The sequence below is a fragment of the Notamacropus eugenii genome, chromosome 6 (genome assembly GCF_028372415.1).
Source record: "Notamacropus eugenii isolate mMacEug1 chromosome 6, mMacEug1.pri_v2, whole genome shotgun sequence".
Lineage (NCBI taxonomy): Eukaryota > Metazoa > Chordata > Mammalia > Diprotodontia > Macropodidae > Notamacropus > Notamacropus eugenii.
Genome location: NC_092877.1, coordinates 50,765,232 through 50,790,980, shown reverse-complemented (window position 1 = coordinate 50,790,980; position 25,749 = coordinate 50,765,232). Strand labels below are relative to the sequence as shown.

The 25,749-nt window shown below is 46.2% G+C and overlaps 1 protein-coding gene across 13 annotated transcripts in view; it reads right to left on the bottom strand.

Annotated features, from left to right (window-relative positions):
* Positions 1-2,433: 2,433 nt before the first annotated feature.
* Positions 2,434-25,749, bottom strand: part of FGFR3 (fibroblast growth factor receptor 3) — a 92,151-nt gene continuing 68,835 nt past the window's right edge. For 9 of the 13 annotated variants that reach the window (XM_072619999.1, XM_072619995.1, XM_072619998.1 and 6 more), the window contains 9 exons: positions 23,342-23,487; positions 22,511-22,632; positions 19,518-19,628; positions 17,713-17,903; positions 14,791-14,913; positions 13,663-13,733; positions 11,381-11,518; positions 6,657-6,762; positions 2,434-6,023 (listed from right to left, as the gene is read on the bottom strand). In XM_072619999.1, the coding sequence (XP_072476100.1) occupies positions 5,859-6,023; positions 6,657-6,762; positions 11,381-11,518; positions 13,663-13,733; positions 14,791-14,913; positions 17,713-17,903; positions 19,518-19,628; positions 22,511-22,632; positions 23,342-23,487 (1,173 nt within the window). In that variant the 3' untranslated portion in view covers positions 2,434-5,858. Of the gene's footprint in view, positions 6,024-6,656; positions 6,763-11,380; positions 11,519-13,662; positions 13,734-14,790; positions 14,914-17,712; positions 17,904-19,517; positions 19,629-22,510; positions 22,633-23,341; positions 23,491-25,749 lie in introns of all 13 variants that reach the window. The other 4 variants (XM_072619996.1, XM_072620000.1, XM_072620003.1 and 1 more) reach the window with 1 other exon arrangement.

Genomic DNA, 25,749 nt, shown 5'->3' with positions numbered 1-25,749 from the left:
GACCACAATCCACCCCTTCTATATGATTCTTGCCCATGTCCTGCCATTGGAAATTTTCTCACCAGAAAGCCTACTTCCCCTATTTCTCTTAATATCTTGGATAAGAATGGGATACACAGGATGTCCATTGGCTATCCCTCTCCCTCATCACATAATCTATTTTGCTCAATATTGATCCATTAAATTGAATTTCAACAGGAAACTTGATAGGAATGCTGAATAGCTGGATTTGGGAGCACCCAAGTCAGTCAGTCATCACTGGATGAATAAATGCTGTTTTCTTGAATGCAGGGGACCAAATTGAGGGTGAGGACAGAATCTAGCGGGATGTCTATGGTGACAGGACTGGTATTTACTAGGGTTGCTCCCTCCCCTTTCTGTTTCCCCACAAGGTGTAGTTTTTCCTAATTGGCAACAAAACATTTTCCTAAATGGCCAGAATCTGATTGGCCCTTGCCTTCCTCAGTCATTTAAGGGCATAAGAAAGTCCTATGAACGTGGAGGAGGGATCTTTCTGACTTAGTGGATGTCTAAAGATCTCAGGAATCACCACACCCTGCCTGCCTAACCAGTCATTTCATTTCCATATGGAGATGGACGGGAATGGAGGGAGTCTATGGAAGTTAAGGACCACTGCATTTTTGTTGAATAATCTTCCTACATCAGGGCTAAGTAAGTCTCCTTTTGTAAGCTATTAAATGGCTTATGAACACCCAAACTGAATCTGAACAGGGTCTTGGCATCAGGAGTGCTACCCCTAACACTCACATTTAGGAGTAGGGATGGAAGAGCTGTCTGGGAGGTAGGAAAACAAAACAAAACAAAAAAGCATTGTCAAGGAAGGTGACTGGGGGTGAGAGGTTAAGTGGTACCCAACACTAGGATGGGCTACTAGGTGGTGCAGCGGACAGAGTACTGGACCTGGAGTCAGGAAGACCTGAGTTCAAATCCAGCTTCTAACACTTACTAGCTGTGTGGCTCTGAGCAAAGTCACTTAACATCGTTTGTCTCAGTTTTCTCATCTGTAAAATGAGCTGGAGATGTAAATGGCAAACCACTCCAGTATCTTTGCCAAGAAAACCCCAAATGGGGTCATGGAGAGCTAGGCATGACTAAAAATACTGGGATAATTCCATTAAGAAGAGGACTGAGTTTTGATCCCAGATTTGGCCATTGGGAGATCATGGATGATCAGTGTCGTTTCAATAGGATGAAATGGCAGTCAGATCTGAGAAAGCTAAAGAATGAGTATATGCTGAGGCAGTGGGTGTCTAGTAAGAGCATGGCCTCGGATCTGCCACTAACTCATTGAGGTAGGGCAAGGAGAGGGTTCTAAACCTGGCACTTGTGAATTTATTTCCTTAATAATTGGGTATCTGGATTCAAGTGTGTGCTTTTAACAACTGATTCACAAACAACCCCCCACTAAACAAAACATCACCATTTTTTAATCTACATTGTTAACATTTTCTCTTGTCACTTTTTTAAGTCTAGAAATCAATAAATCAGGCCAATTTATAGTGTCTGATTTCCAAGGTGTAAATGCTCACACTGGAAATTTAGCCATGTGTTCTCACAAGCAGGCTGGAGCTGGCTTTAGTACGCCCTGCCTGTATTTCAAAATAATTGGTTTCTTTTGTTGCTCTACGTATTTTACACATTTAAAAACATGGTTCTGAGAAGTGGTCTGTAGCCTTCACCAGACCGCTCAAGGGAAATTGTTGGCTTCTGCCAGGTCTCTCATTGGATGGCATTTATGCAGAGCTCTCCATCACTGAAAAGGCTGGAGAGGATTCTCATTAAAGTAAGGGTTTAAATCCCCTCTGGCAGTCCTGCCAACTGAGATTCCATTAGAGATTTAAGCCCCTATTACCGAATTATAATAGTTTCTGGCTCTGCCTTAAAATCAGGTAGGGTAGAGGGAGTTAGGTGGTACAGTGGATGAAGTGGATGACCTGGAGTCAGAAAGACCCAAGTTTGAATCCCATCTCAGGCATGTCCTAGCCGTATGACCCTCTGTGAGTAATCTGAACATCTTCAGCCTCACTTTCCCCATCTGTAAAATGGAGACAACCAGAGTCATAGGGAGTCTCAAATGACACTCCTCTCGCTCTCTAAATGTGTGTATAGACTCCTTATATGTAAAGTGCTACATAAATGATATCCATTATTGGGTGCTATATGAATGATAGCTCTTACAACAAATAGCACCCCTTGAAGCTGATTTATTTGTGAAAGGGGAGAGAGACTGGGATGGCCACAGTGAGAAGTAGAGGGGGAAAAATCACTGGATTTGGAAACAAGGGACTTGGGTTCCATCCCTTTCCTGCCTCATCTCCAAGGCCCTGTTTGGCCCTTACACTCTATGATGGCTGAAGGTAAAACTCCCACCTTTTCCTAATTGGACCAGAAAATGAGACGAGAGAAAAAAAATGAAGCTTAAACCCATTTTTATTTTATTTTATTTTTTGGTAAAAGTTAAAGTTTGCCAGGGTAAGAAAAGCAGAGTTTGCTGTGTTTAGTGTTCTGACGCCGCCGACAGCAGTCACTGATGGGTACTGCATGTCTAAAATAAACGTGGAATTGCCTACAGAGAGTAAGCCACCCCAAATCTGCCAACTATATAACAGTGGAGAAATTGATTTACGGCACTTGTCTCCCAAGCTTTTTAAAGGTAACAGTCCCGGCTATAAAACTATATAAGCATTGCATAAGAAATGTTAAGTCTACAGTAACAAATACAATCTTGTACAAACTCAATAAATTATATATATATATTTATAATATCTAATAACATCTGAAACCATGCGCACGATTGTACATTCTCCTCTGGTGCTGGACGTCACACTCTGTCCGTCTGCGGAATGTACGTGATTAGAAGACATTTGTAGGAAAATACCATTTTTTTTCTCTCTCCCACTTAAAGTTCCCCAAACAAAAACTAAAACAAATGTCCCTCCTATAGAAATCTACTTCCTCCGCAAAACAGAGTCCAAAATTAAAAAAAAAAAAAAAGAAACCTGCTTCTTGGCATTATCTTGAAACTATAAATTATTTTTTTTAGACTTTAGTTTCCAGAAAATTCTGAAAAAAGGAGGGAAAGAGTATACAGTCACAGACCAGGACTCTGTTTCCTTTGCTTCATCATGAAGGAACTATTTGGGTGGTGAGGGAGGAAATTACAGGACACACTCAGAAATGCTTCTTGTATCATCCAGAAAGCTTAGAAAAAAAAGCCAGGTTCTCAACACAGACCTGTCTGTCTCCTAACTGAAGGCAGGGGCACTCTCTGGCTACCTCCTTGGGGATGGTGGGATGCTGTGGGCACATGTGAAATGCAGGGATGCTTGGAGGGATAGAGACCCCTCGAGGAGCTCTGTCCCCTTCACATCCAACCCAAGCAGTGGGAAGGGAAGCCAACACACTTTGGACTTTCCTGAGGGTGCCTTTAAGCCAACAATAATGAATATCTTCATCTGGAAGGAGGATTCATGACCTTCCCCCCTCCCCCCCTCCCCCAAAAAAGAGATGGAATGAGAAAGCCCTGCCCAACCCAAGCACATCAAGCCACACTGAATCCCACCAACTTCAGTCTCCTCAAATAAAAATATAAGTACAACCTCCCTCCTGAAGGCTGGCTCTGGGGGCTCTCGATTAACTGTGTTGTTGCAAAAATAAACTGAGCACACTTCACCGCAATCCAGAGAAAAGTTAGAATCTGAAACAACACAGACAATCTCATAACATCTGTTCAAGACTGTGTACGCAATACATTCGCTCGATGGTTCCCGTAAACATGGAAACAAAGGCATATACTTTTGCAGCTGTTAATAAGTTAAAACTCTTAAAACTCTGGGAAATTAGGTTGATAGCAATGCTAGGCTATTTTAAACAAAGCAGACGGAGTCCCTTCAGCAGGCTATAAATAACTTTACAAATATACAGGTTAAAATACAATTTTTAAAACAAAACTGTGACAATATAGAACAATAACAACAAAAAATGCCATATTTTTCTTTTCTCTTCTTGTTTTTTTTCCCCCCAAAGGTCCGGTATTTGATATAGTAATGTTTACTTCTGAGGGCCTTCCATCCATCTTGCTTAAGGTGGACCATTATTGTACACTCTCCATATATATATTTTATGTATACACACACACACACACACACACACACACACATACAGAGCATCTATTTATATGTATATACACAATTGTCTGGAATAAACCTTTTTTTTTTTTTGACATAAATTAAAGGCTCCTGCCTTCAGGTACCCGTAATTTCAAATCTTCATGGGATGAGAGAAGGAGATGGGGAGAGCTGACACCTGGCATGCTTCTCTTTAATACAGAAGACAAAAACCCCACCTCCAAACCAACCAACCAACCAACCAGTCACATCCCTGAGGCAGGAATCCTCGTTCCCCCCAAAGCAACTCTGAACAGAACAGGAGGCCTAGAAAGAGAAGGTAACTTAAAGGATCTTGAGATTTAGAGTCAAAAGGTATCTGAGAGATAGCTGATTCTGCCATTGTACCGAGGAGAAAACTGAGGTCCAGGAGGGGAAGAAACTTACTCAAAATTACACATGTAGTAAATGGTAGAGCTGGGTTTTGATTCAGATTTCCTGGTCCCTCCAAGCCTAGTGTCTCTTTCACTATACTATCCTACCTCTCTTGACTCTGGCTCCATCCTTAGTTACTGAGGAAATATGGCGCTTACTCCACTTCCAACACTGTCCTGACACTTACTCCAACATAATACCCTTGTCCTAGGTCCCTGTTCCTGCTCCAGAGACCTAGTCACTCCCTCTGCAATCAATGCCTGAAATGTTTCCTGTCTCCTCCTCCCTCTTCATCCTAATCATGACCAGAGCTAGAGCATGGAGCTGGAAGAGCCGATGTAAGAGATAGATGGTCTTCACCTCTGGCTGGCCCTCTACCCAAGTGGGGACGATGATCCTTTCCTGTTCCACACTGGCCAGACTTTTGTTAATTGGGAGAAGGCCACTTGCATCACAGCCGGCAGCTCCTGAGGTCAATCCTGTCCCGTCGAGGCCCAAAGCCTCTTTTGTCCTCCATCTTTGTACACAATGCTTTCTTTCAATCCCTGGAGTCACCATCCAGTAGGTGGGACCACAGCTTCACACAGTCCCCAGAGGGGTTAGGTAACGGGCTCCCATCCAAATGGTCCCCAGCTAGACTGCATAAAGGCAATCTCTCTACATTCATTATGGAAAGAAAAAAAATCCCAACAACTACAACCTCACCTCACCTTCCTTTCCAAGATCTTCCAATTCTCCTCTAGATCATAGGATATGACCTTGTCCAACCTCCTCATTTCCGAGAAGAGAAATGGGCCCACAGAGGTAGTGACTTGTCCAGGATGGCTCAGGAAGTACAGTAGTAGAGATAGGTTCTCTGACCATTGTACCACACTGCCTCTTGTTTTCCCCACATACTTCCCTATCCCAGAACCCTCAAAAAAGTCTTCTCTACAACATAGCACAAAATGGAGACTTTGTGTCTATCCCTTTTCCTTGGGGGGAGAGCTCACAACCACTAGACTGAACATTCTATTTTTCAATATATATATATAATATATGTATAAAATCTATATATATATATATGCTATCATATAATCATCTTGGCAAGAGACTTTTCTTCCTTCACGCCATACAGTGCTTCTTGGCTTCTTTCTACAGCAAAAATGATCGGGGGGAAAACAAAGTTTCAGCGGGCCAGGAGGTCCTCCTCAGCCTGGGTCCAGACCCCATCCTCCTAGATGGTCTAGTCCCCTCTGGTTCCAGGCTTGCAGGCCTCCATTCTGGACAGGTCCCAGGGCCAGGTCGGGGAGGCTATCACGTCCTGAGGGCACCGTTACACTTGGGGCCTTTGGGAAGACAGGGCTCGTCCGGCAGCAGGTCGTGGGCAAACACCGAGTCGTCTCCGGAAGAGCAGGTGCTGTGGCTGTCCTGGCAGGTGGGGGAGTACTGTTCAAAGGGAACAGACAGGTCCAAGTACTCCTGTTGGAGGAAGAGCGAGAAACAGAGTCAGAACACCCCAGGGACCTGAGAGACAATCTCACAGCGTCAGTCTGCCACAGAGCCAGGCTTAGAATGTAGGGCTGTCAGCCTTCGAATCCAAGGCACAAACAAAGCCAGGGAACTGGCAGTCTTCACCTCTCACCCCCATATCTATTTGTCTCTCCTACTTTCAAATACAATTAGGAGGATTTAGAAGGAGAAGGGCTAAGCTGATATAGCTCCATGTTGAGATCGGTCATTGTTTGTCCTTCACTTTTGAAGGTGTTTTCACATCCCACACAGAGAAAAGGATTTCCCCACGGGAGAGACATTGGATGCTCCATGGCTAGCACCCAGCCTCACATAGGACATGCTCAATGACACCTCCTTCTAGAATATCCTTGAAAAATGACCATCCACCCTCTCCTTTACCTAAAGACCTCTAAGTGATGGGAAGCTCACTACCTTCCAAAGTGGTTCAGATACCCGGGGCTAGAATGATTATGAGGAGAATGGCCAAAGAACCTCAAAATATGACTCACTGAGCCCCCAAACCCAAAACAGGCCTAGGGCCGGGGAAGAAGTTGAGGGCCCCTCCATCTCCATGACCCTCAAGAAACCTTGGTCACTTACATCTGTTGATGTGACTGTGAGGACTCGATCTAGGTCTTCAACCAGCTGCTTGAAGGTGGGTCTCTGGGATGGGACTGCATGCCAGCACTCACGCATGATCATGTATCTGAGGAAACAGGACAGGGAGGATAAGAGTGAGAAACAATGGGGATGTGACAGTTTCAGAAGCTCCAAGCATGCTCAGGAACAGGCTGGCACACAGAGGAGGAACTTGGGAGAACATTTTGTCCAATGGCTTTATCTCACAGAAAAGCCAACTTCATATCCCAATTTCAAGCTGGGGGCTTGGGAGGGAGAGACACACAGATGGCAGACCTGGGCCCTGTTAGTTCTTATAGAGTCAGCAAAGTACCACGGATGGTGACCCTCGGAGGTCTCCTTTTTTTGATAAGAGAGTTAGTTACTGGAGAGTATCATTTACACCACTGGCTTTGGGTTCAAATTCTATCTCTGATACTTAGCCTTGTATGACCTTGGGCAAGGTACTTGACCTCCTTGGGCCTGTTTTCTTTTTCTATAAAATCAGAAGGTTAGACAATATGGCAATTAAATTCCTCTCCATCTTGAGGGCTAGGATCCTCTAGGTCAACTACACAATCAGAAAGCGTTTAGTGAGTGCTTCCTGTATGCCAGATGATACGGTAAGTACTGAGGGATACCAGGAAAGTTAAAAACAGTTTCTGCTGTCCTATTCTAAGGGTTCTTTCCTCCACTGTCCTTTGGACCATATTCAAAATTTGGATGCCTCAGAAACTGTACTGCACCATGATTCTGAGTTATATAAAAAGCAGGGGAAGAATCCTGTCATTCCAATCTAAGTTCAGAGGATTGATGGTGATACATGTCTCTCCTTTCAGCAAAGACATGGTGGAATGACAAATATATTGTCCCACATGGTCGATGCATCGTTTTGTTCAGCTTAAATATATTTCTTTTTACAAGTGAAAGATCTTCTGTGTGCATGTGCGTGTGTGCACACATGCATATCTGTGTGTATGAGACACAGGGGGAGGGAGTCGGAGAGAAACAGACACATATAGAGATCAGAAAGTGATGTCAACTTTTTTTAAGAAAGGCACCAATACCTTTTATTAAAAAGAAAAGGATTAATGGTGTTAAAAAAGATAGGCTTTTGTCTAAGGAATCATTTTGGAATTGTTTAAAGAGCCTTCTTTTCTCCACCTACTCACAGACATTGTTCATCTGTCCAGAACCAGCAAAGCTGCAAAAAATCACACGGTGTGCCAAGGTCTGGCCCAGAAAGGCTATCATTGTAGTGGGGACTCTGGGAGGCTGAGATGGGGCAAGGACTCGGCACTGTCTAAAATGAAGATTACTCAGAGGTGTGGCAAATCAATGGGGCAAGATTCAATTTGGTGGAGAAGAGAAATATACCTAGAGAACATCACTGGTGCAGGGCAGGGACTGAGCGCTATTTTTCATTTTAATTTCATAGCTTGCCAGGGCCAGAGAATCTCTCACTTGGTGGGTAGCCCTCCTGGTAATAAGCCTTTCTCTGCTTTACTAGGTTGGTCCTGACACAGCAGACACAAGGCCTTTTTAATCTGGTGGACCCTGCCGTCCACTGTCATAGCCTTCAAGAACCCAAGGCTGGCACCACCATGGGGAGGGACTGGAGTAATAGAAGGTGATCTTCTATAACTAAACCCAACATCTATTAAGTGCCTACTGGGTAGAGGGCTCTCACAGTTATAACAAAGACCCTGCTTTTGTGGAGATGATAAGCTAATGGAAGAAAAGACAAATACACAAATAATTAGGATAATTATTATTATTAGATAATCCTAGGAACCTAGATTTGGAGCTGAAAGAGACTTTGGAGGTTACTTGCATTCAGCCCCTACATTTTACAGATATGGAAACTGAGGTCCAGAAAGTTACATTTTTTTGTCCAATAGTGGCAGAGCCTGGCTTCAGACTCTCCAAGTCCTCTGACTCCAGAGGGAGAAGTACCCTTCCATATAAAGTTTTATGACAAATCTGGGAAAGGAGAGATCACATTTGCTGGGAAAAGTAGGAAAGGAAGATGGGGAAGGGTTTCATGAATGAGGGGACACCTTAGCTGATTCTTAAATGAAGGGCAGGACCTCCAGTGACTCAGATGGGAAGTGAGGGAAAGAGAGGAAAATCCATTCTAAGCCTGGAGGGTAGGAGAGACTGATACACGGAGAAAAAGGGAAAATAGCTCACTGGAGTTGGAGTTTGGGGTGTAAGTAATACATGAGTAAGACAGGTTAAAGCAAAATTTAGAATGGCCTTGGATGACAGTTTACCCTTCATTTCACAGGCACCAGGGAAGGTTTTTCAGTAAAGGAAAGATAGAGGGACACATTTGAAAGATTACACAAGCAGTATTTGCAGGATGGACCATAAGGATGGTGAAAGGGGATGTTACAAGAGTCCAGGCCAGAGGAGATGATAAAGGCTTGAACTAGGAAGTGTGAGCACTTGATGAGCCTTTTCTGAGTGGACTGCTCTCCAGGCATGAGGCAGGGAGAGAGAGAGATCCAGAGCTCAGTGTACCAACAAGGAAGGGGCCTCATTCTGGAGTCGCTGCAATCTGGTGGAAGGCACCAGGATGGGCAAGGCAGAGGAAGAAAGGGGAAGACAGGAAGACCAAAGAAGGAAGTCTGGTCTCTGGCTACTTTGGGAAAATGACTGGCAACATGGGGAGGACAGGTAAGAAGACAGGAAAGAAATTGGAGCGGAGGAGATGAGGCAGGGGCTGGCTTAACAGACCAGGAAAGTCAACTTGAGGGCTTGACCCAAGGCAGGCAGGAGAAGGACAAGTCCCTCCCCTTTTTGGGGCTTATTTTCCTCCATCTAGCAAATGAAGATGGTGGACTGGATGGAATCTGAGGTCCCTGCAAGCCCTAACCTCCTACGATCTTAGTTCTGCGCCAGCCACCTCTCATTTATTAGCTGTGTAGGTACATCACTTACCCTTTTCTGGTCCCTGCCCTCCTACCCATAAAAAGAGATACTGGACCAGATGGATGAGTTCTCTTCCAGCCAGAGGCATTGGGAGGCTCTTGTATGTATGCACATACATGTATGTGCATGTGTGCATGTGCACATTTACATCTGTGTATGTATATGTATTGTGTGCACACACATTTGTATGTGTGCATACACACATATTCTATATCTGTATATATGTGCATGCACCTGTATATATGCATGCTTGCATTTGCATGTGCACATATGTATGTGCACACACATGCACATGTGTATGCATGTGTACATGTATGTGCACGCACACACATGTTTAAATGTATACGACACATAGGTATGTATAGATGTATACATACATGTGCATGTGTATATGTGTGTGTATATATATGTGTATATATCTCCCTAGGTACATATACATAATATATACATACACAGTCATACACATATCACTTTGCTATATCCTGGCACTTGCCAGCTTCCTTGGCATTCACCAGTTTTATTGCTGCTGGTGGGGTTGTTACTCTTATCAGCCTCTGGTCTGGCGATGATTTTATTCCCTGGACCTTCTACTCCTCCAAAAACGTTTACAGAGTATTGCCTGTGGTGTGCTGGTCTGGGGGAGGTGAGGCAGTGTGGAATGTATGCACACACACTTTTAAATTTCATCTGCCTTATTAATACTTTCTTAAGTCTAGGTAATCAACCAAACAATAAATCAAGCCCCAATCTGTCATGATTGCCAATTTCTGAAGTGTAAACCCTCACACTGCAAACTGAACAGTCTTGAGCTGGCTCTAGCACCTGCTGCTCCCAGCCGGGTAGAACTCTCTAGAAGTCCACGGACCTAGTGTACATAAGCTCTGGGCAAGTCTGAGAAGTGTGCGGGTGTGTGTGTGTGTGGGGGCAGGCTTTTGCTGCAGGAGCAAGAGCGAAGTCACACCTTGCAGGACTCCTTGTGCCAGAGTGAACAGGTGCTTGTCTCCGAGGTCTTTACTACAATAAGCCCTTGACACTCAGACCTCCCAGGACTCTTAAACAGACCACACACTGCTCCCTGGCCCCAGCCTGCCCAGGGCTTCTCAGATTCCAGATCACTCAAGGAGGGAAGGGGAGGGGAGAAAAGGACAAGAGAGGAGAGGAGAGAGGAGGGAAGGGGAAGAAAGGGGAGGGGAGGGGAGAGGAGGAGAGGAGAAAAGAGGGGAGGGGAGGAGAGGGAAGAGGGAGACAGGAAAGAGAGAGGGAGAGGAAGAGGAGAGGAGGGAGAGAAGAGAAGGTCTTGATTATAAGTGACTGAGAGTAACCTTGGGCTGGCAGCATCCGTCAGCTGCATACTGAGTGAGCCCAAGCTGGGTAAACAATCTCTTGGCAGAAGTTTCCCCAAAGGCTCCAGGAAGGAGCAGATACTGGGCTGGGCACCTCCTGGGCACCATGAGCTTGCCTGCTATGGATCCTTCAGGGGCTCAGTGGTATCCCTGCCTCTCTCTACCACCACAGGGACACGCTGAAGGCTCTTAATAACGCTAAAAAGGTTTGCAAAGCATTTTACATCTACTGTCTGATGATCACGTAACACCCCTGGGAGATGGATGCTATATTATTTACTCCACTTGACAGCTGAGAAAACTGAGGCCGAGAAAGGTTAAGTGATTTGCCTCAAGTCAGATGGCTGGTAAGTGACTGAGGTAGGATTCAAACCCAGGCCTCCCTGAGTCCAAGTTCAGTGCTCCCTCCACTGTAGCCCCACTTACAGATCGTGGGTGCAGTTGGCAGGTTTGTCCATCCGATGTCCCTCTTTTAACAGCTTGAAGAGCTCCTCCACGGGAATCCCAGGGTAGGGGGAACCTCCCAGGGTAAAGATCTCCCAAAGGAGGACACCAAACGACCAGCTAGAAACAGGAAAAAACAAACGAATGAACAAAGATGCAAGTAAATGAATGAAGAGACAAAAGGTTATGAGGGTTGAGGGAGGGAGAAGGGCTTTGAAAACCCACGGAGTGATTTCTCTCTCGCCTCTTGGCCCTGGCCATAGCTCTCCTCCTCTCTGTCCCGCCCCCCAACCCCGGCCCCGGGTCCTGTCCTCCTTGGCCCCCCTTCTGTGTCCGGCTTTGTTCCCGGGCAGCCGCGCATGGCAAACAGAGCCATCAATGGCATGACTGGCTGCCCAGGGCTGCTCCTTGGAGTTCCTTCTGGAGATCTCTCTGCTGACCCATCTCAATGGTAAGAATCCCACCTGGGCACAGTCTGAAGTGAAATGAGCATTTCATCAGGGAGGTGACAGCCAGCTACCCCTGGGTCTTTGTTAACCTTCCTCCCTCCCCAAGCCTCTCTCGCCCCCCTTCCCAACTCCAGAGAACAAAATAAACCCAATTATCTATGCCCAGCTCCCCGCTCCGGGCGGGGAAGCCAAGAGCCACAGGCTTCTCCATGCGATCTGATACCCAAGCTTGCCTAGTGCAGCCTGCCAGGCTCAGAGAAACCAGCCCCGACCTTCCCTTGAAGCCTTGAGAAACCCTGTCCAAAGGTATGCAGATATGGCCCAACAGTCTCTGGGACTGGGCACTTCAGGAGGTGTATGAGATGAAGGCTTGGGGGGGTTGGAAAGAAGAAATATGACTGACATAGTGTGGAAAGAGAAATAGATTTAAAGTTGGAAGACCTGGATTTGAATTGTATGTCAGGCATTTCCTAGCTGTGTGGTATCAGTGAGCCTCAGTTTTCCTCATCTGTAAAGGGAAGGGGCTGGACCAGATGACCTTGAGGCTAATGTTCCCAGGTCTAACATGGTCTGGCCAGATAACCGGGCCTCACTCAGCTTGGTGCCTAGTTCCCGGGATGGGGAGACCTTATTCCCTGAGTTCCTGGATACTAGATATTCCTGAGTTAGGAGCCAAGGCCAGAAAGGCTTCAGCAGTGGGAGGGAAGCCACAATTCAAAGCACTGGGCTCCATTTCCTCTCAGAAGCCTTTTCCTAGCTGTGGAGGCAAAAGATCTGAGTTCAGATCTTGGGCTGGCCACTAACTTCCGGTCAAATCTCACTTACTTGCTCTGGAGCGCCTGCTCTTTAGACTCATGTTTATCTCCCACAAAATGGGGGTGACAATCTCCAGTGCTTCTTTGTCAATGCAGAAGCACCACAGCAGTGGGAGGTGTTATTTTAATAGCAGCTAGAATTTATGTAGGATTAAGGCTTGCAAAAGTGTCCAGGTCCGGGGCTCTAACCATAACAGTGACTAGCATTCATACAGCACTTCAAAGTTTGCAGAATGTATTACAAATAGGATCATTTATCTTCACAACAACCCTGGAAGGTAGGTGCAATCATTATCCCCATTTTACAGATAAGGAAACTGGGGCAAACAAGGGTTAAGTAACTTGGCCAGGGTCACACAGCTCAAAGCCAGTATGTGTCTGAGGCCACATGTGAACTCAGCTTTTCTTGACCCCAACATCAGCGCTCTACCTACTGCACCACCTGGCTGTCAAGTTCATCATGATACCACCACCCCTCCCCCCAGCTGCATAATTCCTGTGGCTGTATGTGTTGGGCATAGCAACTTTTAATAACTCTCTGCTAAGTCAGCCTATGGCTTCAACCTGCATGGGGATGGGCGTGGGAGGAAGGAAAGAATAACGTGAGATCCAAGACCCCCCAAGGCTAGACATGTTTACGTCTATCTCTCCAAACTGGTGATGTGTATGTCTGGAGGTGGCCTTGCCCACTGACAGCATTGATGAAGGCATGTTTGGGACTGGCTGACCCCCTCAGGCCCTGGAGTGAGTCCCTAATGCTGTGTTCCTCCTCCAGAATCCATACCATACAATTTAGCCCTTTCTTGTTCAGAGTTCCCTCCCAATTGGGATGTTCCACGTTCTAGTGTTCCCCCAGCTCCAACGCTTTCCACCCCCAGGTTCCAAGGTCTCTCTCTGCCAATTCCAGAGATCCCAGACTCGATGACTAGGCAAAACTGCCAATGCCTGAGACAACACAAGCGCTGTGATTTTTGGAGGGGATTGTCTGGGAAATGCTTACACATCGCTCTGATGAGTGTACACCCGGTCAAACAGGGCTTCTGGAGCCATCCACTTCACAGGCAGCCGCCCCTGGAATTAGAGAGACAAAAAGGAATGTCCCATCAGCACATTCAGGCCTGGAGGACTCCCCACCCCAGAGGTCCATGGGCCCTTGTAGAGAGGATTAGGGCACCAGGTCACAAGGCCCAGGAGGCTCAGCTGCCCTTTCACCAAGGGCTGGTCTAAAGACTTATTCCAGAAGGAGTATCATGCAGCTGGGGTGTGGCTGTCACAAACATCTGTGCTGGCTCCTGGGTACTGAGCCCCTTTGACACAGCAGGTGTTTCCTTATGCACCCACAGAGCTGACCTGAATGGGATGGATGGGTAGATGGATGGGAAGAAACTATGGGATGCTATGATCAGGAGAAGAAACTCGGGGTGTTTAGCCTGGAGAAAACAGCTCTGGGGTTTATGGCAGCTCTCAGGTCCCCAGACTGCCAGGAGGAAGGAGAGCGAGACCTGTTGTCTTTGACTGTGGAGGCAAAGGGTGAAGATGAGGGGGAGATGCAGTTTAAGCCCTGATGGAAGGAACACTATGTTCTCTCCCCTGAAGATCAGGTTTTGGCCCCTTAGTTCTAGAGCATACAATTTTTCGAGGAACAAAAGGGAAAAATATTTTGTATCTGATCTGAGAATGATGAGAGAAATCTCACCTCAGAGGGGTGAGATCTGAGCCTTTGTTTTGTGTTTTTAGGTCCGGATCACCTCTGACCCTCCATGTTCTAAGGTCCCTTCCACACCTGAAAATCCATGTTCTAAGGTCCTTTTCCCAGCTCTGTTAGTTCATACTCTATGTTTCTCTCCAGCTCTGACATTCCATGTTCTAGGTTCTAAGATCCCCTCCAGTTCTGACACTCCACGCTGCAAGATTCTTTTCATAGTTCTGACATTCCATGTTCCGTGTTCTAAATCTTTCCCCTGTGACATTCTAGGTTCTAAATCGTTTCTATTCTCTGACTCTCAGATAGTTTAAGATTCATTCTCCCTTGACAAAGTTGGGGTCAAGAAGGCAGACTGAAGAAAAGCGGGGTGTGCCCTCAGACAGCAACAGATCTAAATTCGTGTTCTCAGGTCATTCTACTCACATTGGTGGTTTTCTTGTAGTAGTCAATGTTGTGCACGTCCCTGGCCAGACCAAAGTCTGCGATCTTCATCACGCTGTCTTCTGTTACTAGCACATTCCGGGCAGCCAGGTCCCGGTGAATGCACTAAGTAGGGAAGGAAGGGGACCCAAGAATAAATCAATGAATTACAGACAGAGGTGGTTGGGGAGAAATTTCAGAGGGGACAGTCAGCATGAGAAGGGAAGTCCTGCCTGGTCTGCAAGCTAAGCCCCTGTGGAGCTGCTTCTGCCCAGCTGGAGAATGGTCACAATTCCATCCCAGTTCTGCCTGATTCCTCTTTACCTTTGATAAGTACTGAAGGTAAAGAAGTTAATAAGATCCCAAGTGCCCCTGGGTGTGAGCCAACTAGGCTCCACCTGAATGGCTGAGGTGAGATGAGCCAGGGATAGGTTCTTGTGCAGCATCTCCATTCCCCGGAATCATTTCCTTCCATTGCAGGATTAGACCATGGGACCCACTAACCATATTGCTGTGGGCTGCCATGTTTCACCTGCTCCACTAAAGAGGATGCAAAGGTAACATGGGTGAGGAGGGGCAATCAAAAGGTAGTCTATTGCCTTCCATGGACTAAGAATCAGCAGTCTTGAATTTCAGTCCTCTTTTGCTATGTGACCTTCAGTAAGTCCTGTCTTTGCTTTATCTAAGTTTCTTCAACTGTAAAAATGAGGGACTTGGATTAGATGACCACCAAGTTGTCTGTCAGTGTAGACAGTCTACATTGTTTGAAGGCCCCTTCCAGTTCAGACAGGCTCCACTGGATGGTCTCTTCCAACTTGGACATTCTATGTTCTAGGTCCCTCTGAGCTTTGCTACTCATTAATTCTATGATGCTATGATCCTATTATATGGGCTTGTCATGTGCCTGTGCACATAGAAGCCTGGGGAGGATACTGAGTTAATGAGAGAAAACTTCAAAAGGGCAGTATAGCTCAGAGCAAACCCATCCTGGGGAGTGGGGGTCTGAATCCATTTACATCTCCCTAGAGACAGGAACAGGGTCAGACACTTATTATCTGGGTAATCCTGGGCAAGTCACTTAACCCTGTTTGTCTCAGTTTCCTGTGTCTGAGGCTGAATTTGAACTCAGGTGTTTCTGACTCCAGGCCCAGCACTCTATCCACTGAGCCACCTCGCTGCTTGTATCACACAGCTAGTAAGCATCAAGAATTGAGCTTTAAACCCAGGTCTTCCTGAATGGAAAGCTAGAATTCTTTTTCACTGTATCTGCCTCACTGCCTCCTAAGTCAACTGCAGGGAGGGGGAGGGTGTCTTTCTGTGGTCTCATAGCAAGCCGTGGAATATTTCATAAGCCCATTCCTGGTGCAGATGACCGTGTGTTGTTAGTGGGGAAAGGAAAAGACAGGTATCTGGAGAGATCCATGTGATTTACTCTACCTCTCCTTTCTGCTCAGTCTTAAAATCTTTTTAGGGAAATGTACATATACTGAAGGTTGCCTCTCCATCCTGGGAGTCAGGAGTTTGGGGGCAATGGATTTGCCTGGGTTTCTCTACCTATGAAGTGGGAAGCCCCAGAGCTTGAGGAAGAGTTGAGCTGGACGATAGCACACCTGAATTCAGGCCTCAGCTCTGAGACATATTCTCTCTGGTGCCTTGGCCAATGGACCTTGCTTCTCATCTGTAAAATGGGGATAATCCCACTTGTATGGATTGCTTGCCTCAGTGGAGGATTGTGAGGAATGTGCTTCATGACTAAGAGGAAAGTCATCATCTGATCTGTCTTTGGGGTATAGAGGCGACCCAGGGCTCTCAAAGGTGATGCTCACAGAGTGCACACTCCGCCAGACTTGGAAAGGCTCTAGGATTGGGTCTGGGGATGAACTCCATGTCCGTCCAGCTGCATCTGGAGAAGCATGCCACTCAAAGGCTAGTTAAATCTTTGAATCGTGGGAAGTCAGAAATGTCAGAATGAGAAGAGCTTCCAGAGTCTAAACCTTGCATTTTACTAATGGGGAAACTGAGGAACAAAGAAGGGAAGTAACAAACAAGGTTACCCCGAAAAGAACGTAGAAAGTTGGTTGTGAAACTAGGTCCTTCTACTCCTGATACTGCCCTCCACTGAAAGACAACATGGTGTAGACAAGTACGTGCATTGTCAGCCTCAGGGTCAGAAGACCTGGATTTGGGTCCTGCCTGTGATTCATACTGTGAGTCCCTGGGCAAGTTACAACCTCTCAGAGGCTTCAGGAAGCTCTCTAAAGCTATATTTTTAAAAGATATTTCGATTCTAAATTTAACAAACACTAAATAAAATGAGCATCTCCATAAACATAGCAGAACACAGAAAGCGGCTTGTATTTGAAACTGCAAATCTTTTAGGTACAGATTGCTTTATTTTTAAACATATAAACAAACTCATCTTAGAGCTGTCAAAACTGCCCTGTTCTGTAGGTGACAGAACAGTGGCTGATCTGGACTGGTAAAGAGACTTTCCTCATCTGGGAGTTTCCTATCAATAGCTTTCCTTACCTGTCAACAAATTTTTTTAAATCCACCTATTAAAACATGGAAGGAATTGTGTAGGTGGAGAGCAGGCCCATCTTAGTAACCATATATTTTCACATAAATAATAGCTCTCATTCTAAGAGGCTTTAAGGAACATGTACAAAGTTCTTTTCCTTAGAACAATTCTTTCAGGCAAGTAGTGTTTTATTATCCCCCTCTTATAGGTAGAAAAACTGATGCTTAGAAACACTACCAAGTGTCAAATCCATAACCTGAAGCCAGATATTTGAACTCTAAGGCCAACAGTCCTTTGCAGGTGGGGAGAGCTGCCAAAGGCTGGTGGGCTTTCTGCAGGGTGGAGGTGGGTGAGGTGCTCTGGCCCCGGGCTGGATGCCCTCACAGTCCTTCCCTCCTGCTCACCTTCTGAGATGCCAGGTACTCCATGCCTCGGGCAACCTGGTAGGCACAGGATACGAGGTCCTTGAAGGTCAGCTGTTCCTCTGGAAGTTTGCAAGTATCAAAGGAGTAGTCCATCCCCGGGGGTCTTCGGGCCCGCAGATACTCGCGGAGGTTCCCTTTGGATGCGTATTCCACCAGGACGTAAAGAGGGCCTGCAGGGACAAGTGGAGAGTGCAGTTATCACACACAGCTGACAAAGATGGTGGCTTTACCAGGAGCGAATCACAAGGTGAATCCCCAGCCCAGGATCCTGGTGTTGACCTCAAGCTGTTCTGATGGTGGAGAACGGAAGTGAAACGTTGTGGATTCAGAACACCATGCCTGCATTTCCTAGATCTGTGTTGTCAGGACAAGGGAGTCATAGCCCAGGAAGGAGGCATCCAGCACACCTCTGACCCCTGCAACTATCCCCTCTACAATATTCCTGATGGGGCCATCCAGTCCCTACATAGACTGGGGCAAGGGGGGTGGTGGTGGTCCTTAATCTTCCTGTGTTTCGGACTCCTGTGAAGCTGTGGACTCCTTTTCAAAATGATGTTTTTTAAAGGCACAAAATGAAAAAACAGGCCTGCAAGGGAAACCAATTATATTGACTCAGAGTTATCAAAATGTTTTCTTAAAAAATTTTCTCGAACCCCAGACAAAGAACCCCTGGCTTAGACAGCTTTGAGAAGTAGATAATACCAGCTGGGAATCAAAGGACCTGGATCTGCTGCTTATTAGCTGTGTGATCTTAAAAAAGTCATTTCTTGTTGAATTTCAGGTTTCTAAAAATTATAACGGTTCAGCTTAGGACCACATTCTGGAGCCCTTGTCCTGAGAGAGCTGGCCTGGTACACAACACTGGCCATTAGACGTAGGACCTCTTGGATCTGGGGACCTGGAGTTTGAACTCAGACTCAAGCTCTTTACTCTCTGTGTGATCTTGAATAAATTGTTTTCTATTTCTGAACCTCAGTTTCTCATCTGTCAGATGAGAGGACTGCATAAGACAAAAGATTCTTAACCCATGGTCCATGAACTTGCTTTTATTTTTAATATTTTGATAACTATATTTCAATATGACTAGTTTTTCTCTGTTCAATTTAGTCGTTTTTCATTCATGTCCAATTCTTTGTGACTCCATCTGGGGTTTTCTTGGCAAAGATCCTGGAGTGGTTTGCCCTTCTCTAGCTTATTTTACAGATGAGGAAACTGAGAGAAATAGGCTTAAGTGACTTGCCCAAGGTCACACAGCTAGTAAGTAAGACCAGATTTGAACCCAGAATGATCAGTCTTCCTGCTTCCAAGTGCTCTATCCACTGTACCACTGAGCTGCCCCTCCTTTGTACTCCTAGCCATTTTATGTTATACATTTAAAAACTTGATTCTGAGAAGGGGCCAAAAATGGGTAAGAAGCCCTGGTCTTAGAATGCCCTCTAAGTTACTTCCCAGTTCTATGGTTCGAAAGCAGCCTAACCCAGAATATGCATTTTAAGTCCCACGCTTTGGACACTCTAGGATCCAGCTGTCTCAGTGATTGGTCTGGTCACTGAGTCTGTACCAGTGCCTCAGTTTCTCTGTCTGTGCAATAAGCAGAAAATTATCTGCCTAGTGTATTTTTCCTTTTGGAAAATGAAGCTTAGGGTGGAGGATTGGTATCTGAGAGTCTTGGGAGGCCACTGGAAATGCGGGTCTTTTTCTGATGGGTTGCCTGTCTCTTCAGGAGTCCTGGCTTCTGGAGGATGAAGGATGAGGGCAGGGGTGGGGACTGTGGGCTAGCTTACCATCCTGTGTGCATGCTCCCAACAAGTTAATGATGTTTTTGTGTTTTCCAATCATTTTCATCATTTCCATTTCAGAGACCAAGTCAGACAGGTCCTTGTCTGTGGCATCATCTAAGGAGGTAAGGAAGGAGAGGTCAGACAGGCAGGCATCCTTCAAGGTGAAAACCAATTCTATCAAGAAAAATCACAGCATAGCAGCTGTAATACGGCTGCAGTGGTAAATGTTTAACAACCGTCTCTCCAGGAGGAAAAATGTCCTCATAATATATTTTTAAGTTGAATCTGCATTATTTCTCCATCACTTTCTTAAGTCTAGCCAATCCACAAAATGACAAATCAAGCTCTGACGTGCACCATCTGCTGATTCCTGAGGTATAAAGTCTCATGCTAGAAATTGAACAATCACAAATTCAAGATGGCTCCGGCATAATCCTTCTACCATGCCTGAATGGGCAGGGATTGCCCCTGAAACCCCCATCTCCTCATCACATTCATCTGATTTAAACCTATGCCTCAAATGCCAAATAATGACTATAACAGGACATAAGGCTGAGGAACCTTGAAGGCTTGGCTGGGGGGGTACTCCTTTTCACATCTTCCCCCACCCCTATACTCAGGATCATCCTGTATTAGCAACAGGGCTGTACATTTGGTGCCAACGAAATAGCCTGGCAGAGCCACTGAGTAATTTGGCTGCAGGGGAAAGAGTTCACACCTGCCTGGTCAGGTATGTGAGGTCCAAATTCATACATCAGGGTAGCAGCCTGGTGGATGCCAGCCATCCACCAAAGGACATTGAAAGAACAGTTCTGCTGTTTAACTTGAGGCTTCACTCATAAAACAAACTGAACTAATTGAGGTCTTCGTTTCAACAAAACAACTTGGCACCTTGCCTAGGTCTCTCTCTTTCTCACAATGACATAGAAGCCAACTGATTTGGACCATGTCAGAGTATCAGGATTTACCTTAGAATCGCAGACTCCTAGAACATCATGGAATCCCAGTGGGAAGGGATCTTAGAGGCCCCCTAGTCCAACCCATACCTGAACAGGAAGCCCCTCTATGCCTTCCCCAACAAGTGGTCATCTGACCCTTGCACAAAGACCTCCAGGGAGGCCTTATGCTGGCATGGTGTCTGGAGACACTCTTTGTTTCCAGAATTTTTTTGCTGTTACAAAATATGCTCCTATGAAACTTCTGGTCCATGAGACTTTCTTTTCTGTCTTTAAGCTCTTTGGGCTATATGCCTCACAGTGAGATCTACGTATCTCTGGATTTTCCAGATGTAGAAAATCCCTCAGGGTAACCCATTCCATTTTTGGACAGCTCCGGTATTTAGTTAGGTTTCCCTTCTATTGAGTTATAACCTTCCTCTTTGCAAGGTCTACTCAAAGCTCTTAGTTCTGACCTCTGGGGTCAATAATAATAATAATAACTAATATAATAATAATAATAATTATTGACCCCAGAATCAAAATAGTTGATAGAGGTTTAAGGTGTATGAGGTTTTCAATATAAAATATATCATTGGACCCTCACATCAGCTTTGTGAGGGAGGTGTTACAGGTATTTGACAGGTGAGGAAACTAAGGTTCAGAAGGTCTTTAAGGACTTGCCCAGGTTCACTCAGTGCCTGAAGTGGGATATGACCCGAGGTCTACCTGACTCCAGGCAGCACTGTGCTACACTCCACCTCCAAGCATCATAGGCCTCATTTCTGGGTGAAAGTGTTCCAAATGCTTGGTACTGTGACATCTCTGCCCGAAGATAAGGCGGAACATGAGTGTCATGGATGGAGACTTGTCAGGAAATGACAAAATGGAGATTTTTAGATTGGAAGCACCTTGAGGGCAGGGACTGTCTTTGGTCTCCTTTTGTATCCCCAGTGCTCAGCTCAGGGCCTGGCACACAGCAGGTGCTGAAATGTTTACTGATTGACTAGAAATCAGGTCTTTTTAGTCCAAAGGTCTTTCCAGTCTACTGTGAACTCTGATGGGAGAACAGAAGGGACACGTGTCCATTTGTCTGCTTTTCTGTAGGTCCTGTCTTTCAGTCTATTCCTCCAAAGCCCAGGGAGTTAACCAGAAGCAGAGAGTCTACTGAGATGTCTTTCTGAACTACAGTCAGCACCAGGGACTCCTGTCCTAGATATCTACTGCTGTTCATCTCTGACATTTTTTAACCACAGAAACTCTGAGTCTGGAAGGGGCTTTCGAGGTCTCCTGGGCAGGGTTCCAACTAAGCATCTTCTGGGGAGCCTACCCAGATCTCTGCAGCCCAGTGACCCTCACTCCGTGGGCAATTCATCACTGGGGCCTTGCAATGCAGCCACCATGTTGTTTGAGTATGGTATTGGAGGTGTGTGTGTGTGTGTGTGTGTGTGTGTGAGAGAGAGAGAGAGAGAGACAGAGAGAGATAGAGATAGAGAGAGACAGAGAGAGGGAGGGAGGAAGAGAGAGAGAAGAAAGTCCTGACTCTCCTCCTTCCTCCTCTAGTGAGCTCCCTGAGGGCAGCCCTTAAGTCTTGCTCCTCCATCTTCTCCCAGAGGCTCGAGCTTTCTTCTCTTTCTCCTGAAGGGAGCTGAACCATCAGGGAACAACCCCTTTAGTGCTTTTTTGGCCCTTTTAAAATAACTCCCAGGAAAGGAGATGGCAGCTAGGTGGTGCAGTGGACAGAGTGCTGGGCCTGGACTCAGGAAGACTCATCTTCCTGAGTCCACATCTGGCCTCAGACATTTCATAGCTGGGTGACCCTGGGCAAGTCATTTAACCCTGTTTGCCTCAGTTTCCTCATCTGTAAAATGAACTGGAGAAGGAAATGGCAAACCATGCCAGTATCTCTACCAAGAAAACCCCCAAATGGGGTCACGAAGAGTCAGACATGACTGAAGGGAGGTCCAGAATCTACAGGTGTCAATGTCTCCTGTGTGTCACGCCTTGCCCTGTCCTATATCCCCCTTCCCTTGCCAGACACATTTGTTCATTTGACATTACCTTTCAACATTTTCACTGCTACAGTGACGGGCTTGTTGGGCTTGTCCTTATCGATGCCAATGGCTTCTGCCATGACCACCTGGCCAAAGCAGCCTTCCCCAAGAGGTTTTCCCAGGGTAAGACTAGAAGGAGAGAGAGACTGGTGAAGACATACTCCCACAAGCACATACAAATAAACCCCTGATTGTATTCCTACAGGGCAAATCACTGAATCCCTCTGAGCCTGTTCCCTCACCTATAAAATGGGGATAATGATTGTGACACTACTTTCTTTCCAGAGTCACTGTGTATCCAGTGTCACTGAAATGAGTTTCTACTGCTGGCCTCATCTTTCAGGGCTCAGCTCTACACTGTCTCTTCCATGAAGCTCTCCTTACCCAGACCTCCCCTGTTTCTGAATACTCTGGAATCTCCATCACATAAGTTAGCATCAAAACAACTGGTACTGCTCCATATTCTACCTCCTTAATCAGACTATGAGTCCTCTGAGGGCTTGGAACTATGTCTTCTCTTGTTTCTCCTAGCACAGGGCTGGGGACCTCATTCACACTCAGTAACTGAAGGAATATTAAAACTCGCACACCAGAGGTCATCTAGTCCAGCCCCCACCTCCCAAGCCTGTTTTTTTATACTCATACCAATGCCCAAAAAGAAAGGGACTTGCTCAGAGTCACCCAGTGACTTAATGACAAGGCCTGGATTGGAACATGGCTCCTCACTCCCATTGCTATAACCAGGGAGAGGGGTTGAAGGATCAGTATAATTGTAAGGCAGGATGAAGAGAAGGGGGGAATCTGAGGCCAAGGAGCAGGTGGGCACTGAAGCACTAACCGAGATCTGCACAGCTCCCACTTGGGGTCAGCAGGGAGTTCCAGCTCAGACACGTTGGCCAGCATGGGCCCCTCACTGGACGAGAGGCGGGCGATTCTCACCAGGGGGGTGTTGGAATTCATGGACGAGTTAGACTCCAGGGACACCTGCTTGAAGGGAGCAAATAGAATATTATTGCCACATGTCTTCCAAACACTTTCCGTGTGGCCAAATGGTCTTTCCAAGGAAGGGCAGGAAAACAGAAAAGCAAGCTCCCCTGTGACGGGGCATTATATGCTACAGAACTCCCTCCTTCCTACTGAGAAACTTCTGTCCTGGCATTCAAGGCCCTCCACAATCTGGCATGATTATGTCCAATCATTACCTCCCACACAGTCCATACTGCAGCCAACCTGAGTGCCTCTTAAGTCTTGTTCTCTGGCCCTTCCTCATCCCATACAAGTATCTCTTACCCACCTTCCTCCTGAAAGCCTCCCTATTCTTAGGGCCTACCTCAAGGGCCACCTCTTTCTCTTCCTGATTCATCTTCCTGAGTGCTGGTAATAACCCACAGGATACCAAAGGAAAGGAAAGGCTTGCATCCCAGCCCTTCTATCTGTGTGACCTCAGGCACGACTTCAGTTTCCTCATCTTTAAAATGAGTAGGTTGGATGAGATGATCTCTGAGGTCCCTTGCAGCTTTAAATCTGATTCACAAAATCCAGGCATTGCCCCCATTTTATAGATGAGGAAATAAGACTCAGAGAGGTTAAAAAGCTTGGCCAGCGCCATACAGCTAGCAAATATCAGTGGTGATCTTCAAAGCCAGGTCTCAGAATCCCAAGACCAGTTTTCTTCCTCCTATCCCATAGCCTATAATGACCTTTCCTCTCTTGTGGAGTCCTACTAACCTGCCCCTCAAACTTCTAAATGGCAGCCAAGTTTATCAGAGACAATTTCCTGCCCCCTTTCTCTGGGTGATCAGACCCCCAAAAGAAAAGATAGAACTCAACTAGACACCTCTTCCCCTTGCCCGTCCTTGCATTAAGCATGGAGGATTGAACTCAAATCCTAGAGAGATGCATTGACTGTGTATCGTAATTATGAGACTGTGTGCCCTGGACACTAGAGGCCCCTGAGTCTGTTGAGAGAGATGCTCAGGGTCATTCCTGGTTTGCGGTTTGGATGAGAGAGAAGTCTCAGAATGCTTGGAGTCAAGACCTGGGTCTTGGTTCCTTCCTAGGTCTGAGGCTGAATGGGACCTTAGAAGGCAGTGGTGAGAGAGTCCAGGAATTTGAAGCCCCTTCTCTAGATGTTTCTAAAAACACTGTGCAGACTTAACCAAGCCCAGTTCCTCCCGAGGGCCACAGAGATGCCTGGAGAGTGATCAAGTTCACCTGGAAGCCTCCATGCCCAGCAGGAACTCACACAACTATGGTTTCCCTTCATGCCAGTGTGTGTGTGTGTGGGGGGGGAGGTGTGGAGGGAGGTACCTATTGGGGTTATTTCTATGCTAGAGTCTGACCACCCACAGAAAAGGGGTCAGGAGGTTCAGTCTCAGATAAACCTGGCTGCCTTTCAGGGGTTTCTGGGCAGAATAGCAGGGCTCCTAAGGGGATAAGCCTGGTTTTTTCAGGAAGTCAGTAGGGATGGGAAATTCTGTGCTCAGCAGACCAGAGACAAGCTCAAAGACAGCATTTATCACAAGAGTTCAACAGGAACTCTCTGAGCAAATGCTGCCAGATAACTTGCCTAGCAGATCTAGAAAATGGGCTGGACACTTTGTAAACCCCGTGACTCCTCAAATGACCTAATGTTGCCAGGTGTTCATGGAGAATGATCTTATTACGTAGACTCAAACATTCCTGGCGTTGCCTTGCTGTATTCAACTTTGTGTTAAATGCTTGTTTGTGGAAACAGGGCCACTGATTTAGACCTGAAATGGGTAACAAAATTGAGGCCCATGGAGGTCTAAAAATTCTTCCAAGGTCATAGAAGCATTTGAGGTTGGATTTGAACACTCATCCTCTGACTTAAAAGTTAGTACTTGCTCCATCACATCATGATGTTCCCTCTGTAGAGTCTTTCCCTTTCAGGTATATGCTCCCTGAAGGTAGGGCTCATGTCCCTTTTTGGCTTTATAGTCTCAGAAACAAACATGGGCCTTTGCACACAGGAGGTGTTTCATATAAATGTGTGAACTAGAGTGAATAGATTTCCCAAGGCGTGGCAAGGCTAGGGTTCAACAAATCCTTGGTGCCAGGTTACTGTGGCATCTAGAACTGTGGACAGGCTGGTCAGACCACGTTTCAGACTACCTTTGGAGTCCTGAGCTCTGTTGGGGGCATTGTTTTAGAAGAGGCATTGACAAGATGAACCCCCTTACCCTCTCCCCTCTAAGAGGAGGGCATCCAGGCTGGTGAAGAGAC